General features: G+C 45.7%; 3 protein-coding genes across 5 annotated transcripts in view; 2 read left to right on the top strand and 1 right to left on the bottom strand.

Annotated features, from left to right (window-relative positions):
• The first annotated feature begins 57 nt into the window (after positions 1 to 57).
• Positions 58 to 8,391, top strand: LOC310816003 (V-type proton ATPase 116 kDa subunit a 3-like). Its single transcript, XM_083686000.1, has 21 exons — positions 58 to 186; positions 1,016 to 1,138; positions 1,388 to 1,466; positions 1,619 to 1,758; positions 1,967 to 2,062; positions 2,326 to 2,387; positions 2,488 to 2,614; positions 3,005 to 3,087; positions 3,217 to 3,310; positions 3,725 to 3,937; positions 4,199 to 4,349; positions 4,469 to 4,608; positions 4,795 to 4,952; positions 5,044 to 5,134; positions 5,281 to 5,399; positions 5,608 to 5,821; positions 6,056 to 6,166; positions 6,339 to 6,431; positions 6,564 to 6,684; positions 6,821 to 6,992; positions 7,129 to 8,391. Exons 2-21 carry the CDS (start codon positions 1,022 to 1,024, stop codon positions 7,220 to 7,222), a joined length of 2,475 nt encoding a protein of 824 aa, XP_083542126.1. The 5' UTR covers positions 58 to 186; positions 1,016 to 1,021; the 3' UTR covers positions 7,223 to 8,391.
• A 1,588-nt stretch (positions 8,392 to 9,979) lies between these two features.
• On the top strand, positions 9,980 to 11,956 carry mrpl18 (mitochondrial ribosomal protein L18). Its single transcript, XM_083686586.1, has 4 exons — positions 9,980 to 10,238; positions 10,419 to 10,587; positions 10,742 to 10,976; positions 11,702 to 11,956. Exons 1-4 carry the CDS (start codon positions 10,136 to 10,138, stop codon positions 11,777 to 11,779), a joined length of 585 nt encoding a protein of 194 aa, XP_083542712.1. The 5' UTR covers positions 9,980 to 10,135; the 3' UTR covers positions 11,780 to 11,956.
• Positions 11,957 to 11,966: 10 nt separating this feature from the next.
• Positions 11,967 to 15,941, bottom strand: part of LOC310816403 (protein phosphatase Slingshot homolog 3) — an 11,399-nt gene continuing 7,424 nt past the window's right edge. For all 3 annotated transcript variants that reach the window (XM_083686583.1, XM_083686582.1, XM_083686581.1), the window contains 4 exons: positions 15,826 to 15,941; positions 15,571 to 15,672; positions 15,105 to 15,197; positions 11,967 to 14,909 (listed from right to left, as the gene is read on the bottom strand). The exon at positions 15,826 to 15,941 is cut by the window's right edge and continues 53 nt beyond it. In XM_083686583.1, coding sequence (XP_083542709.1) covers positions 14,715 to 14,909; positions 15,105 to 15,197; positions 15,571 to 15,672; positions 15,826 to 15,941 — 506 coding nt within the window. In that variant the 3' untranslated portion in view covers positions 11,967 to 14,714. The remainder of the gene's footprint in view (positions 14,910 to 15,104; positions 15,198 to 15,570; positions 15,673 to 15,825) is intronic.

The raw sequence follows: 15,941 nt of genomic DNA, 5'->3' as shown, positions 1-15,941 counted from the left end.
CGTGAGAACCCAAAGTAACGTGACTTACGGAGCGAGCAAGCGAACGGGAAGTGTTAGTCATAACTCTGTGGTTCTATCGAGGATTCCGTCAAAACCAGATTTGTCTTTGTTGAAGTCTTCCCGGCCAACTCTTCAGCGGTGACCGGTCTATAACCAACACCGAGACCGACAGATCAAATAAAGCAGGTAACGTTTTAAAGGTTTAACGTAGACGCTCTGAGATTTTCTCTTCAATGGTGAGTCAACAAGTTGTGAAGCTGCTTTCATTGTATTGCAAACTTTTTGCTGACCCCTCAACACTAACCCTGACTGTTGATTTAGATGTTTTGCGTAATGGAATGCATTGAAACATTGTTGCCAACCCTTCGCGAAGGTTTCTGTGCCTTCGACGAGAGTAATGTTTGTCAACTACTATTGGATACAATGCGACATCTGACAACATACGGAATTGGTACAAGTGTATCAAGTTAGTGAACGTATTCTCTGTCCTCCGGACGGTCATGTGGCGGGCCTCTATGAAAAACGAAACCTATGCACCCACATTTTGTGCTTTCAGTATGTCCTTGAAATTTCAGTAAGTTACCGTATCCCACATCATAAATTGGCGATGAGCCCTTAAAGTTTCTGACTGATTTTTGTGGGAGTATGCAGTATGCATAGACCTGCTGTCAGAATTTCAGTAGTTACTGAACTTGGGAGCCGCAGTCTGCACAATACTGGAAATTCCACTGTTTTGTTGTACGTGTGATGTTCAGTTAGTCAGAGGGGGGAAGGCACTCTTGCTTCCCTTTTCCCCAACTGTCACCAGTCACCTGTTCCTGATGCATAGCCAGCAGTGGCTGTGGTCATCTGGTTTTTACCACCTCATTTCAACTCTTCTTTCCTGATTTCCGACCTCAAGACTTCCTTTCAATCATCTGTCCTGTATTCAGTCCATCCCTCTCCCCTCTGCTTCAGTCCAAACTAGGCTTAGGGTGTTTATTTTTCATAACAAACAGTCTTCTGCCCTCTGCAGGTGGCCATGGGTTCACTGTTCCGCAGTGAGGAGGTTTGCCTGGTGCAGCTCTTCCTCCAGTCTGGATCAGCCTACAACTGTGTCAGTGAACTGGGAGAACTCGGACTGGTGGAGTTCAGAGATGTGAGTTAGCCCAGTTGGTGTCTTATTGTGGAGATCCTGCCCTTGAGTATATTTGTAATATTTTCCATGGGATTAAAGTCTATTTCAATATCTTTTTCGAGCCCATCTCAGGTACCAGAGGGACGCTGGTTCTTAATTTCCTTCTTACTTGGCTTGAATATCTTTAAATCACATGGTATCAAATTTTCTTTGTTAACTTCTTGTGAATAACTTTCTGCCTCTTGTGTTCCCCCATGCGCATTGAATCAGTTGAATCCAAATACGAACGCCTTTCAGAGGAAGTTTGTGGGGGAGGTGAGAAGATGTGAGGAACTCGAGAAAACATTCTGTGAGTCTCAAGCATCACTCAGTTCCAACACCACAAACACCAAAACCACTACCACTCAATTGAAACACTTAATTTACAACATCCTCCTAAATAAACACATGAAAATGATCTTTGACATATTCTTTTATGTCTTCCTCTCTCTCCCCCCTCAGCATTCCTGGAGCAGGAGATCAATCGGTCCTCTCTCCGAGGTCCCCTCCCTCCCCCCTGCCCGATGCCCTCCGCCCCCCAGCCCAGAGAGCTGCTCACCATCGAAGAGGAGAGCGAGAGGCTGGCCAGGGAGCTGAAGGAGGTGCATTGTGGGGGGTGGGGATGTAGAATGAAACAATATATGTACATATGACTCATCAGTTAATACCCATTATAGAACAACAGCAGTTCGTAGAATGTCTAGTAAAGAGCAATTGTGCAATTTCATAGTATGGGGGCCAATAGGTAGCCCTCACCTGATATTTCTGGTAGCCTTGAGTTCAGCTAATACTGTTTGTCTCTCCCACCAGGTGTCTCGGAACAGAGACAGCCTCAGGGCCCAGCAGACCCAGCTCAGCCAGTACAGAGGAGTTCTCACCCAGACCCACTCCCTCACGGCCTCACAGGTCCGATCTAAAACTCATTCTCTCTTTCCTTGTCTGCCTCCCTGTTCCTCTATTTCTCTTTCTCCCTGGCTTCTTAACTGCTGTTGTGGTTTCCTCTGGCTCTTATCTTTGTAACAGCACATTTCACTCTAGAAGTTATTGCTCATTCTTTCAACGACACACACACACACACACACGACTAACCTTCTGGTGTGTTAGATGTTGAGAATTACATAATGTTGTTTTTCTTTAGTTTTTTAGTTTTTAATTGTTCCTTCTCACAGGCTCCGCCCCCTACCACGGAGACTCCAGGCTTGTTTGATAACCGTCAGGATGTCCACCTCAGGTAAACAACGCCATTGGTCGAAGCTGGTTTTTTTTCATTATTCAGCCTTCTCTTTCTCTTTTTACTCATCTCTCATCCCCCCCATGGTCTTTTTTTGCAGTTTTGTAGCAGGTGTGGTCCACCCATGGAAAGTGCCTGCGTTTGAACGGTTGCTATGGCGGGCGTGCCGCGGTTACATCATCGTGGATTTCAGAGAGATGGAGGGGAAGCTGGAGCATCCTACCACGGTGAGAAGAAAAAAGAGGGAGGGAGGGACGGAAGAGAGAGAGAAAGGAAAATGGGGGGACAATGGCCATGTCATGTTCGAATACTTTATAAATGCTTTCTTCCTCCCTTCCTTGAAGAAGGAACAGATCTGACTAGACTTGATGGGAGAAAGCAATGCAGTGACAAGCTTACATGCATCAATCCACTCATGTTAGAGAGTGAGTGTTTCAAGGAGGGGAGAAAAGAAGGATGCATTTCATAAGTATTCGAACCTTGGACTTTGAAGGACTTGCTGAAGTAATGCTGATATTAGTGGTGAAGTAATGCTGATATTAGTGGTGAAGTAATGCTGATATTAGTAGTGAACGAGAAGGAAGAGTATGTCTCTGATGCTTGTCATTCAACCGCAGGGGGAGATGGTGCAGTGGACCGTGTTCCTCATCTCCTATTGGGGAGATCAGATAGGACAGAAAGTCAAGAAGATTTGTGATTGGTGGGTAAACCTGTCACTTTGTCATTGTGACATTTGCATATGTTCGATTAGATTGTTCCATGTAACATACTGAACCTGTTCTCTCTCTCTCTCTCTCTCTCTCTCTCTCCTCATAAAACACACACCCAGCTTCCACACACAGACCTTTGCATACCCTGACAGTGCTGCAGAGAGGGAGGAGATCCTGCAGGGACTGCAGGTCAGGATTGAAGATCTCAAAGCGGTGAGTCTGACAGCGCTGCACTGACGCATTTATTTGAATTGTATTGTTTTCTTTCAGTCAAATACAATAAATAAATGAAAGAGAACATGATTTGAGTTGGAGCTGCAAACTTAGCACGCGATGGTGAGCTTGCGGTCGTTTCCTAGCAGATGTCGTAGATGGCAACATGTGCTGGTGGAGAGGCATGCAAAACAGAACCGCAAAACAAATGATTTGCATTTCCAGTGCCAGGAGGGGGGGCGCTATGCCAATGGCTATGCGCCGTCTTTCTATTGGCTTACTGAAGGCCAAGTTTGACACATTCGTCCACCAGACCTTTTGCGCATTCGGGCCAAAGTGTCTGGGAAGGAGACTGGGAGCCGTATGACGTGCCCTTTCCTGACATTTACCCCTCTCCCCCTTCTCCATCCCCAGGTCCTGTCCCAGACAGAGCAGTTCCTCCAGCAGCTGCTGGTGCGGGTGGTGGCGGTACTGCCCCAGTGGAGGGTGCGGGTCCAGAAGTGCAAGGCGGTCCAGGCCGTCCTCAACCTCTGCAGCCCCTCCGTCACGGACAAGTGCCTGATCGCCGAGGCCTGGTGCCCCGTCAACAAGCTGCCCGAACTGCAGAGCGCCCTGAGAGAAGGAGGGGTGAGAGAGGGGGAGGGAGGGAGGAAAAGTGGATGGGATGTGGAGGAATGAAGGAAGGAGGGACAGAGGGGAATGGGAAAGGAAAGATGGAAGGTTAGATTGGAGGAACAGTGCCAGATAGGCGTGTTCAGTAGTGTTTTCTTGCATGCTGTTTCAGCTAAGGAATCAGTCATTTTATGACGTTCTGTCAAGATGCGTTAATCTCTCCGTCCGTCTTCTGTGTGTCCGTGTCTGTGTCCGTGTCCGTCCACCTGTGCTCAGAGGAAGAGTGGCAGTGGAGTGGACTCCTTCTACAACCGGCTGCCCACCACCACCCCCCCGCCCACCCTGTTCCCCACAAACTCCTTCACGGCTGGCTTCCAGAGCATCGTGGACGCCTATGGGGTGGCCAGCTACCGCGAGGTCAACCCAGGTACCAATACGTCACTCAGTAACGTCTAACTAGTGGACCGACCCTGGGAACATTTAGCTAATGAAGTATCATTCAATTAATCAACCAACCAGTCAACACCCTCTTCCTCTTTCTGTCAGCGGTGTACACCATCATCACGTTCCCCTTCCTGTTTGCGGTGATGTTTGGGGACGTGGGCCACGGCCTGCTCATGACCCTGGTTGCTCTGTGGATGGTCCTGGAGGAGAAGGACCCCAAGATGAAGAACAACACTAATGAGGTAACACCGCTAGTCACACACACACACACACACACACACACGTCTAGGCTGCATCTCTCACACAGCTTCCTACCTCCCGACTGTGGGCACTCTGCCTTGCACACGCACATAAGTAACACACACACACACACACACACTGTCATTCTGAGGAACAATGGTGATGGTGTGTCTGTGTGTGTGGTTCAGATCTGGAGGATGATGTTTGGAGGGCGTTACCTGATCCTGCTGATGGGGCTCTTCTCCATCTACACGGGGGCCATCTACAACGAGTGCTTCAGCAGAGGTCTTAGTCCCTTCAACTCCGCATGGCACATCCGCCCCATGTTCGAGACGGGCCAGTGGGAGTAAGGACACGCATGCACACACACACACACACACACACACACTTGCATGTGTTTATTTATAGTCTGAGTTTTGTGTTTGTCCCTCTCTTAGTGTGGCTTTGCTTCATGAGAACAAGTACCTTTCTCTGGACCCCAATGTCACTGGGGTCTTTACTGGCCCATATCCTTTTGGTATTGACCCGGTACGTGTCTCTTTCTCTCTCTCTTTCTCTGTCTTTCTGTGTGTGTGTGTCTCCCTCCCCCTCTCTCTCTCTCTCAATATATACTGCCATACTTATCCTCATGTCCCACTGTCGCCATGGTAACGCCTGTGTTGTGTCCCCGTCAGATCTGGGGCATGGCCAACAACCACCTGACGTTCCTCAACTCCTACAAGATGAAGATGTCTGTCATCATCGGGGTGATCCACATGACCTTCGGAGTCTGCTTGTCCTTCTACAATTACACGTGAGTGCCGTCTTGTTGGTCAGTGTTCATATTTTTCTTTCCCTCTTTCTCTCCCGTGCCTTCCTTTCATAACAAATCTCTCTCTCTGGTAATGGTGACAATTGCATCAGGTTATGATGAGATGTAACTTGTGATGAGTCTCATTCATATTATTTTGTGGAAATGGATTGTTTGAGATTATCTCTCTCTCTCTCCATCCATCCTCTAGACACTTTGGCCAGATAAGCAGTGTGTTCCTGGTGTTGATCCCCGAGCTGCTCTTCATGCTGGGTCTGTTCGGTTACCTCGTCTTCATGGTCGTGTTCAAGTGGATCGCTTTTGAAACCGCCAACTCTGACACCGCGCCCAGCATCCTCATTCATTTCATAGACATGTTCCTCTTCACAGACAATGCAGACAATCCACGCCTCTACAATGGACAGGTGTGTGTGTGTGTGTGTGTGTAAAAGGACATGCTAGCAACATGCTCATTCCAAAGTACTTATTGTTATAAAGGATTGGGTACTGAATTCATGTAAATGTACAGTAGTCTATAGATAAACAACAAGATGCTTATGCTTATTTCAGAGTACAACCTGGTGTGTGTGTGTGCGTGCGTGCGTGTGTGTGTGTGAGAGAGAGAGAGACACAGTGACAGTAACCATCTCCCTCTATAGGCGACAGTGCAGACGGTCCTGGTGCTTGTGGCTCTGTGTTCTGTTCCAGTCCTGCTGCTGGGAAAGCCGATCCATGAGTACATCACACACAAGAGGAGAAACCGTCACGCGGTAAGTATGAGTGTTGGTGTGTCTGCGGCAGGGTGGGTCTGTGTGTGCGCGTATCCTGTGTGCAGCGGGTTTTATGTGTTTTTAAGTATCTTGGACTCATTTGTCTATTCCTATACAGTATGTCTACCGTATCCACATGTGGTTTGGCCTCATGTTCTGTGTGACTCTGTAGGTAGGAGACAGACGCCCCCTACTGGCTGAGAATGGTTCCATCAACGCTCACCAGGGGGAAGTGGAGGGAGGGACTCGCGAAGAGGAAGAGAAGGTAAGGGAGAGAGAGGGGGGGGGCTCCTTTTAGTGATACACCTTCATACTGCTTTACTGTTGAACTTCTCCATGATATTTCCTGTCCTTCTTTGCAATCATACTCCTTTCTCTTCTCTCTCTCTCTGTGTAGACGTTTGATGCTGCAGATGTATTTATGCACCAGGCCATTCACACCATAGAGTACTGTCTTGGCTGCATCTCCAACACGGCCTCCTACCTCCGACTGTGGGCACTCAGCCTGGCACACGCACGTAAGTCTAACATACACTACACACTCACCTACAGTTACGCACGCACACGCGCGCGCATACACATTTTATACGTGTGTTCAGTTCTGCATCATAGCGGGCTCCTACTCAGCTTCCCCGTCCATGTCTGTCCCAACAGAGCTGTCGGAGGTGCTGTGGGTGATGGTGATGCATCTCGCCCTCACCTGGCAGGGCTACGTGGGATCTGTAGTCCTGTTTTTAGTCTTCGCAGCCTTCGCCGTGCTGACCGTGTCCATCCTGCTGGTCATGGAGGGCCTGTCAGCCTTCCTGCACGCGCTCCGTCTGCACTGGTGAGAGGGAGGGAGGTGGATGACGAGTGTTGAGGGAGGAAGTGTGTGTGTGTGTGTGTGTGAGAATCCAATTATTTCTTAATTGTTTACAATAGAATATTGCCTGATGGTTTCCTCTCATCTTCCCTTCTCTCAGGGTGGAGTTCCAGAATAAGTTCTACAGTGGAACAGGGTACAAGCTGAGCCCATTCTCCTTCAGCGCGCTGATCAATGCCTCCTCTCCAATATGATCTTTTAAATTGATTAAGTCATTATGATTGTTAGTCAATCAGAATCTTGTTCAGCCCTTACGGCACCCCCACACATTTCAAAATGATTTCTCTTCCTGTAAACTGTTTTTGTATAATTCTTTCAGGAATTGATGCACTTGCACTATGGCATAGACTGTTTATTTGTCCATTTCACCATGTGGAATGATCAAAAGACTAGCCTTCTCGCTCCTGTCTTGGACTTGTCTATGGACTATGTCTTTCCCGAATGCAAATTAGAAAATGACACCTTTTGATGTTCTCCACGTTCGTTCTCAGTTATTCTATCATTCTGAATCACTCAGGAAAAGGTTGCTATTCACTTTCACTACTTTTTTTGTGGCTCATTGCAGAAATCAAATGAGAAGGGACATCTGTTCTGGAGGAGCAAAGGCGGTAAAGTGATCTATGATGGGTATATAAATGATACAGTATTTGGTTTGTGGTACTCATTTCCTGGAATGTCATATTTAGGCACGGTTATGATTAGGGAAAGGGAACTGAAACTCACGTCATTCAATCCAATCTGACTCCAGAAGTGAACAAAACAAATTAACTTATTGTGATGTATTATTCCTTCATGAACAACAGTGGCATCTTTATGGAAACGTTTTGCCTTGAACGTAGACTCTGGGATATGTCATAGCAAAACGAGCGGGGGAGACTGTGCCAGAGACTTTCAAAAACGGAGATGCAACAGATTAGAGAATAGAGCGTGTTGCGACAGAGTGAAAATCCAAAGTTACAACTCCAAAAGACATGGAAAAGATGACATAGTAGAGTTGAATGCGATGGGCGCGTACGCGTGCTCTGCCATCTTATGTCGGAGGGCAGTGAAACGAGTGGACACTCGTTTGCTCTTGCTTACTACAGTATCTTTGATGAAAGTGACTTGGTTTTCACAGGCGTGACGTCATACCGCAGAGTCTCCCTTTAATGTACCCTTCTGGTTATCATGTTTGGAATCTGAGAAATTGGTTTGGCGACACTCCCTCAGCACTCTGTGAAGTCTCTTGGGCCGTTTCTAAAATACACTCAGTTGGATGCGACAACATTGGGTCTATGTGTTTGCTCGTTTACCTCTCATGCCTGCTTTCGCACGATCACTGATCAACTCTGGACTGAAATGAAATTAAAGCCAGTTTTTCTGATGTCTTGTGTCGGTGTATGTTTTTGTCTAGAGACGTATCAGATGTGCCTCTTTACCTGATTTCATCATCTCCTTCAATGCTCATATATGAAAAATGTTGTATTTCCCTTTCTACTGCCACTCTGGACCCTCTTCAGTTTGCATACCGCCCCAATAGACCGGCCCACAGATGACGCCATCACCTACGCCCTGCACACCGCTCTATCCCATCTGGACAAGAGGGACACCTACGTGACGAATGCTGTTCATTGACTCCAGCTCAGCATTCAACACCATTGTCCCCTCCAAGCTCGTCACTAAGCTCAGGGACCTGGGTCTCAACACCTCCCTGTGTAATTGGATCCTGGACTTTCTGACGGGTAGACCCACGGTGGTGAAGGTAGGCAACATCGCCTTAACCACTCTGACTCGCCCCCCCATCCACATCGGTGGGGCTGCAGTGGAGAGAGTCAGCAGCTTCAAGTTCCTTGGCGTCCACATCACTGAAGACATAACATGGTCACACCACACCCACTCTGTGATTAAGACGGTGTGCCAGTGCCTATTTTTCCCTCAGATCCTTACAAACTTCTACAGATGCAAACTACCAGTCATTCAGGACCTTTACTCTGAGAGGTGCAAGAGGAAGGCTGGGAAGATCATCAGAGATCCCAGCCACCCCAACTACGCCTTGTTCTCTCTGTTAACTTCTGGTAAAAGGTACCTGAGCATCCAGACCCGGTTTAACAGGCTCTGGAACAGTTTCTATCCATAGGTCATAAGACTGCTCAATTGACCGCTCCCTCTCTCCCCTGCTCAACTGTCACTCCCTCACCACCACCACCCCCTCCCCTTGTTCAGTAGACATCTGACATTATTGCACTATTACTATTGTCACTTTTTTTTATTACTATATTATATTGTATTGTTGATTGTTGTTGACCAAGGAGCAAGATCCCAAAGCATTTCACCGTCAATTACGGCTGTTTGCGATGTACGTGACAAATACAATTGTATTTTATTTTATTTCTAATAGTCCCAATTTGCGACTAGACGACTACTTTTTACCTTTGAATATTGTTGACGTCTAGTCACAAATTGGGGGTTACCTTACATACTAGAAAGTATATTGAAACACAAAAAAAAGCAATCGCATGCAGCAGGCGCACTACTCGGTCACGGCTTTTCATCCTGGCACTCCGCTGGTGGAACGGGCTTCCCACTGCTATCAGGACTGCATCTCATCAGGCTCCATCTTAACTGTCCCTCCTAAAGACCTCTTCTCCTGTTTATCTCCTGTTGAAAAAAAGAAAGAAGAAAATTGTAATTCTTCCTTCTTCTAGCATTGTGACTGCCTATGGCCCCTGGTCTGAGCATTGATTACTTTATCTTATGATGACTGATGGACAGATGATTAATTTACTGAAACAAATGTATTTGTTGTGAGTCGCTTTAGATAAAGGCGTCTGCTAAATGCCATAAATGTAATTGTAAAAACCCAAAAGTCTATCTATCATTGGGATGATCGAGGGGACCCCTCTCCTGTCCTTCACCTGCGCCTGTCCGCCGTTCGGACCCGTGGGTCAGAAGACGACAGAGGAAGTGACTGATATGTCAAAGATGGCGCTCCACATGTGAAAGACGTCTGTTTGTGTCATATTATTTATATATATATGTCTCTTTCTCCTTGAAATAAGCCGCTAAAGTGGTTAGAAGCGTAAATACAACGTTTTATCTTCACAGATGACCATTTAGGGACCAGGAACATGTCTGTTTTGGGGGAATTAAGTCGAAATGTGCGGTTGTTGCTAGGTCAAATACAAAGATGCGGGCAGAATGGAGCTGCAATCAACCACTATCTGAAATCAGGTATGGAGGCACATTTGATATGTCTTGCTCGCTATTGTAGACGACTGATTTCACGAGCTACTCGTGTTCACACACGGTTTATTTCGATTTCGCATGAGCCGTTCATAGTAGTGTTATCAAAGCTACTCTGATTTACATGCCCCTTCTTCTCTCTCTCTCTCTCTCTCTCTCTCCCCCCAGTCCGTTGTTTTAGCCAGACGGCGCCCCAGTCAGAACCTGCCGCCGATGACAACGAAGCCGTGAACCCGACGTTCGTCAACAGAAACCCACGGAACCTTGAGCTGATGGCCTTAGCGGTTAAGGACAAGGGATGGAAACATATCTGGCCCCACCGTCAGTTCTACCACAGGTGTGTGTCTGGTCTCAACGTCTCCCCGTCATTACTCAGCAGGAACATCTTTCCATTGGTCAATAATTTCGCCTCCACTTGTCCAACCGCTCTCTGTCTTCCCCTCTACCTTGTGCCCTTTCCCCTCCTCTTCTACACCTCTTTTCCCTCTCAGGTTGGTGTTCTCTCGCTCCCAGAGCCATGTGACAGCAGAGGTGTTCTCCAGTGGTTCTCCAGTTCCGGTGCTGTCCTGTTCCACGAAGGAGTGGGCTATAAAGCGGGAGTTGGGTTCCACGCGTTGTGTGTCAGCGTGCCAGGCTGTGGGCGAAGTGTTGGCACAGAGGTGTTGCCAGGCTGGCATTACCAGGATGGTGTACCGTGAAATCCCCTGGCAGTACCGCTCTGATGCTGTGAGTACAGGCAGTAGGATGTGTGAGCATGAGATGGAATGTTGGGTCTTTTCATTTCATCCTCAGACCTCTGAGCCCAATATTTCCACATTTTTAATCCAGATTTTTTTTTGCTATCCAGGATCAGATAATCTGGTTGATTTTGAGTAGTATGGGGGAAATCAGACAGATCGATCTGATCCTAGATAGCAAAAAAATGATCATTACATTTATGGCATTTAGCAGACGCCTTTATCCAAAGCGACTTACAACAAATACATTTGTAAATGTAAAATGTAAATGCAAAAAAATAATCAGGATCATTCTGATCCAGATTAAATGTTTTGAAATACTGGATTATCTGGGTATGGGGCGGGGGGAGAAGACAAAGAAGGGGAAATTGGCGTGCTCCACTCACTTTGTTGGTTCTTATGGTGCTGGGGTCACAAGGACATATGAAACAAGGAAAAACACTGTTTGTAGTTTTCGTTCATGATGGCAGCAGCAGTCAAACTGTGATTTAAAACTACAAACAGTGATTCCAGTGAATGCATTTTATTTTATATGCATTCTTTTTTACTTGTTTTGAAGGAAGACAAAAGACATTTAATCTCTAATTAATTGTGTAGATGAGAATAGGCAATGGGAAGGCAAGTGTGTGTTTGTATTTGTAAGGTTTTTGGGAGTTGTTGGTTAACAGCAGAGAGATGCATTTCACATGTTAAATGGTTCCTTCACATTTTCAGGTGCAGTCATTCCGGAAGGCGCTGAAAGAGGGAGGAGTCACCCTCAGTGAACCACGGCGGAAATACATAGGGACCTAAATTAGGGGGTTGAGTTTCCTTTCATGTTTGTTTGTTTTGAATACAAAAATATCTTTTAAGACCCCATATTCTGAATGATATTCCCCAGTGAATATTTATTGTCTTTACCGTGATAAATGAACTTCCACAACACAAGCATTTCATCTGAACATAAAAGGACATTCAATAAAGAAGCAGAAAAAGAACATGTGGTGACAGTAAAATCATTTATTCATTCACTCATACAGTATAGTTGTAAACAACAGTGTGTTGGAAACAGTGGAGAGAGGACAGCACTCGACCAGAGATCATTAATGATAACACAAGTCACTGATCTATTCGATCTGATCGTGGAACAGCAGAGGATGGCTCAGGCAATATGTGTGTCTGTGTGGCATAGAGGACATTTCATATTTTTATTTTTTTACGTTGCCAGATGGAGATTAAGCTAAAGATCACTGGAGCTACAAGAAAGCCAACATGAGGAACATTCAAGAATAAGAATGGTTGAGGCTATAGTAAACTAGGGAAAGTTAAGAAAACTTCACCATACAAAATGTACCACTTGATCAATCAAGTCCCAAATAAACACAAACATACATAAAAAAAAAAACAATAAAAAAAAAAAACAGCCTGAACATCTGGGGGTTCCTGCCAACCTTCACAGGTACATTGCAAGATGAACACTTGCTAAGCCACTTGTGCACTTCTGCTCATGCATTTAAAAGCATTGGATTGGTGCAAGCATGTGTGAAGAGTTTTCACCATGTCATACACCAGTCCAATCCTTTCACATCCACAAGGGGGCGTGTATGAGTGCACACTTCCAAGAGATCATCCAGCAGTCATCTTACTGTCAAAGTTGGCAGTGATTGGCTTGCACGTTCACCCAGTCATGCAAAGGTACATGTACAAAATGTCCATGTTCATCAGCAAGCTAATAGTACATGCACACAGGCATGCACTTAAGAAAGCACGTTCATACTGCATAACATCCCAACCAAGCAAGATACACCCTTGATCAATATGAAAAGCCAGAACCACAGAGAAATAACAATATAGATATTATAAATAAAACAATTAGGGTTGATGGGTTTTTAGGGCAAGAACTTGGTTACTGTGGTCCCACGTCCAAGGCACTCAAACAGAAAGGCTATTACGTGGTACAACAGTGTGACATCAGACATAATCACATTACATCACTAAAAGGGTGTTGAAATCAGAGGTTTAAACCTTCTAGGACATTTGATCAATATCCTTGTTGGTCTCAAAATAATCCAATATTCATTGGCACATTAGAACACATTGGCATACAGTTTGGTGCATTACAAGCCTAACTTGGTCCTAGGAGGCACAGCTTATAGACAGTCAATATTCAATCTCCCAAATGTCTGAGTCAACCCCAGAACTGACTTCAAAAATCAAATAATTCAGAGTTTTGAACATCAAGCCAGACATACAATATAGTGTGGATACAGTAAAATCCCATTCGGGGCTCCAATTTGCTTGAGCAAATAGTGCTAAACTGAGCAAGTATACCTACAAATAAAATATCCAACAACCCTACAATTGTAGCTCGTCTTTAAAACTGTGATTATTCTGTTTTGGTAACTACATGAGAGTTGCTGTATTCAAAGCTCCCATTGGACTGAGTGTATTGGAAATATTACATCTAAAAGGAGCCTGTTGGAAATCTGCCACCGCAGCAAAATTCAGTTAGACTTTCCAAATATCCTCCCTAATAATAATATAACCCCCCCCGAAATGGACTTGCAGTGTAGGACATTAGCTGTTGTGTGTCTGCATGCACGCACGAAGACGGAAAGGCGAAAATCGGTGAGTCCACTCCCCTAGAACACCCCAGGCCAGTAACATGTTTGTGTACAGACAAGGGTCACACCCGACACTCCATTTTAGAAAACGCATCTTGAGACCAAAACAGCGTTGGTAAATGAAATATTACTTTCATGGGATCTCATTCCCTAATCGCTACTGATTAAACATAGCCATGACATCCATTAGGAAAGCTTGGATGTTACACCTTAAAGATGGCTGACATTTCTCACCTTTTGGCACTTTTTGCTCATGCAAATTGGAGCCCTCTATGTACCATCATAGAATTCTCACAGACTACGATAGATCTGGATCTTATGTGCATTTAAAACCCCCCCCAAAATAAAAAGGCACCTAAAATGCATAAAATACACACAATAACAACCTTCTGTGGCAAGCATACAGCCTCAAATTCACAGAGAAAAAATAGTTTGAACAGAATGGAATAATTATTGCATAGATCTCATTCAACCACGGAGAGGCGATGTGAAGAGAGAGAGGAAGAGCAAAACTCCACACTTGGTAGGATGGTAGGATAAGCACTGAAATACACAAGAAAATGTCCATGCATTCTCACTTCAGTGATTCATTCTATGGACCAGGGGAGGCAGAAATCAGAGGACGATATCATTGTCATGCATGCAACGGAATGAGGCATGGTATCAAACACGTGTTTGATACCATGCCTCATTCCGTTCCATGCATGACAACGAGCCCGTCCTCGGATTTCTGCCTCCACCAGCTACGGACCCCAAGTCTAAACAGAAACTAGGCTTTGGTCGTCATATTCTGGTGCAATAATACTGCAGTGACATATAAACAGTAAAAACAGTGAGCCGTCACATCACAACTGATATGGTGTAATGGTTCTGAACAGTGTGATACAATACTAGAGCCCAAAAAGAAATAATGTGCAAAAAGAATACTAAATAAATGCATGATGCTTAAATACTCTTATGATATGATGCTATGCTACAGAGTTTAAGTAATTCCATATATAAATATATTTAGGTAATTCTCTCATGTTAACAGCTTGAAGGATGGCAGAACAACTCAACACTTCCTATTAGTGTGTCCTCTTAGCTTCTCTCTCTTCCCCCGTCTCCCTCTCCCTCCATCTTTTTTACCGCTCTTCCATAGGTTTCTCATCATCTTTCCCAGTCTCAGGTTTGTCCTTCCCCTCCCCTTCCTGTTCTCTGGGTCCTGGTAGGCTGCGAGGCTCGGGGGAAACATCCACACAGGCTCTCTGGTGCATCAGACCCCTCCTTCCATGGCTCCGCCTTCGCTGTCCTGGAGACCTCCGTTGACCGGCTGCCAACTAAGCCAAGGAATGATAAAGGTGCAATTCATAAGATTTCCACATGCAAATGGCTCATGGGGAAGAAAAAAAAATCACTGACAAGTCTATAGTGGTATAGAAAAATAAATAAGCAGTGTTGTGCTTGATGACCTCCTCCTCCTCATCCTCCCTCTCTTTCACTTCCTATTCTCGCTTTCTCTCCTCCTCTCTTACCTGTTCACTCCCTCGCTCCTCATCCAGCTCACTGATGGACTGCATGAGAGAGAAGAGGTTCATCCTGCCACTGCGGTTAGGGCTCTGACACACCTGGGAACAGAGAGATAGAGAAAGAAAGAAAGAAAGAAAAAGAAAGAGAGAGAGAGAGAGAGACAGAGACAGACAGGGCGAAAAAGGTGTGAGAGTAGGTTGGTTTTCAGATTATTTTAGGTATTGGTTCCACAAAGAAGACATTCACAGTCGTAGGTGTATTCTCAACTGTTAGAAACCACGACTCCTCGCGTCCTCTCCTCCGTCCTCCACTTGCGTCCTACTGAAAAAAACGCATTGGAGGAGAAGATCTAGGGTCCTCCCCCTAGATGGTCTCCTCCAATGCTTCTTGTGGACGCGAGGAGTCATGTTCCAAACAATTCAGAAAAAGGCTTGTGTCTAAGGCTATAGTCTTGTGAGCGAGGCTGCCTACCTTGTCACTCTCCTGTATAGTGATGGTGGGAGTGGCCACAGGCGACTCTGTGGGAGGAGCTTCTTGGGCGGTCTCAGACGAGGGGGTAGGCTCGTCAAACACCTGGATGAGAGAGAGAGAGAGAGAGAGAAGGGAAAGACCTTTAGATTGCACTGAGAGTTCCAAAGGGTTCAAATATCAAACAATACATTTCCGCAAAATAATATGAATGAGACTCATCAGAAGTTACACCGATGATGCAATTGTCACCATTACCAATGTGTCCTCCTCTACATCATCAACCTCGTCAGCATTCTCCATGTCATCTTCCTCGTCTTCTTCCTCGTCCTCTTCTCCTTCGCTCTCGGCGTCCTCTCCCTCCTCGCTCTGCA

Source organism: Argentina silus (genome assembly GCF_951799395.1).
Source record: "Argentina silus genome assembly, chromosome: 15".
Lineage (NCBI taxonomy): Eukaryota > Metazoa > Chordata > Actinopteri > Argentiniformes > Argentinidae > Argentina > Argentina silus.
The sequence above is the reverse complement of the archived record's forward strand: the minus strand, read 5'-3'. Positions and strand labels throughout refer to the sequence as shown.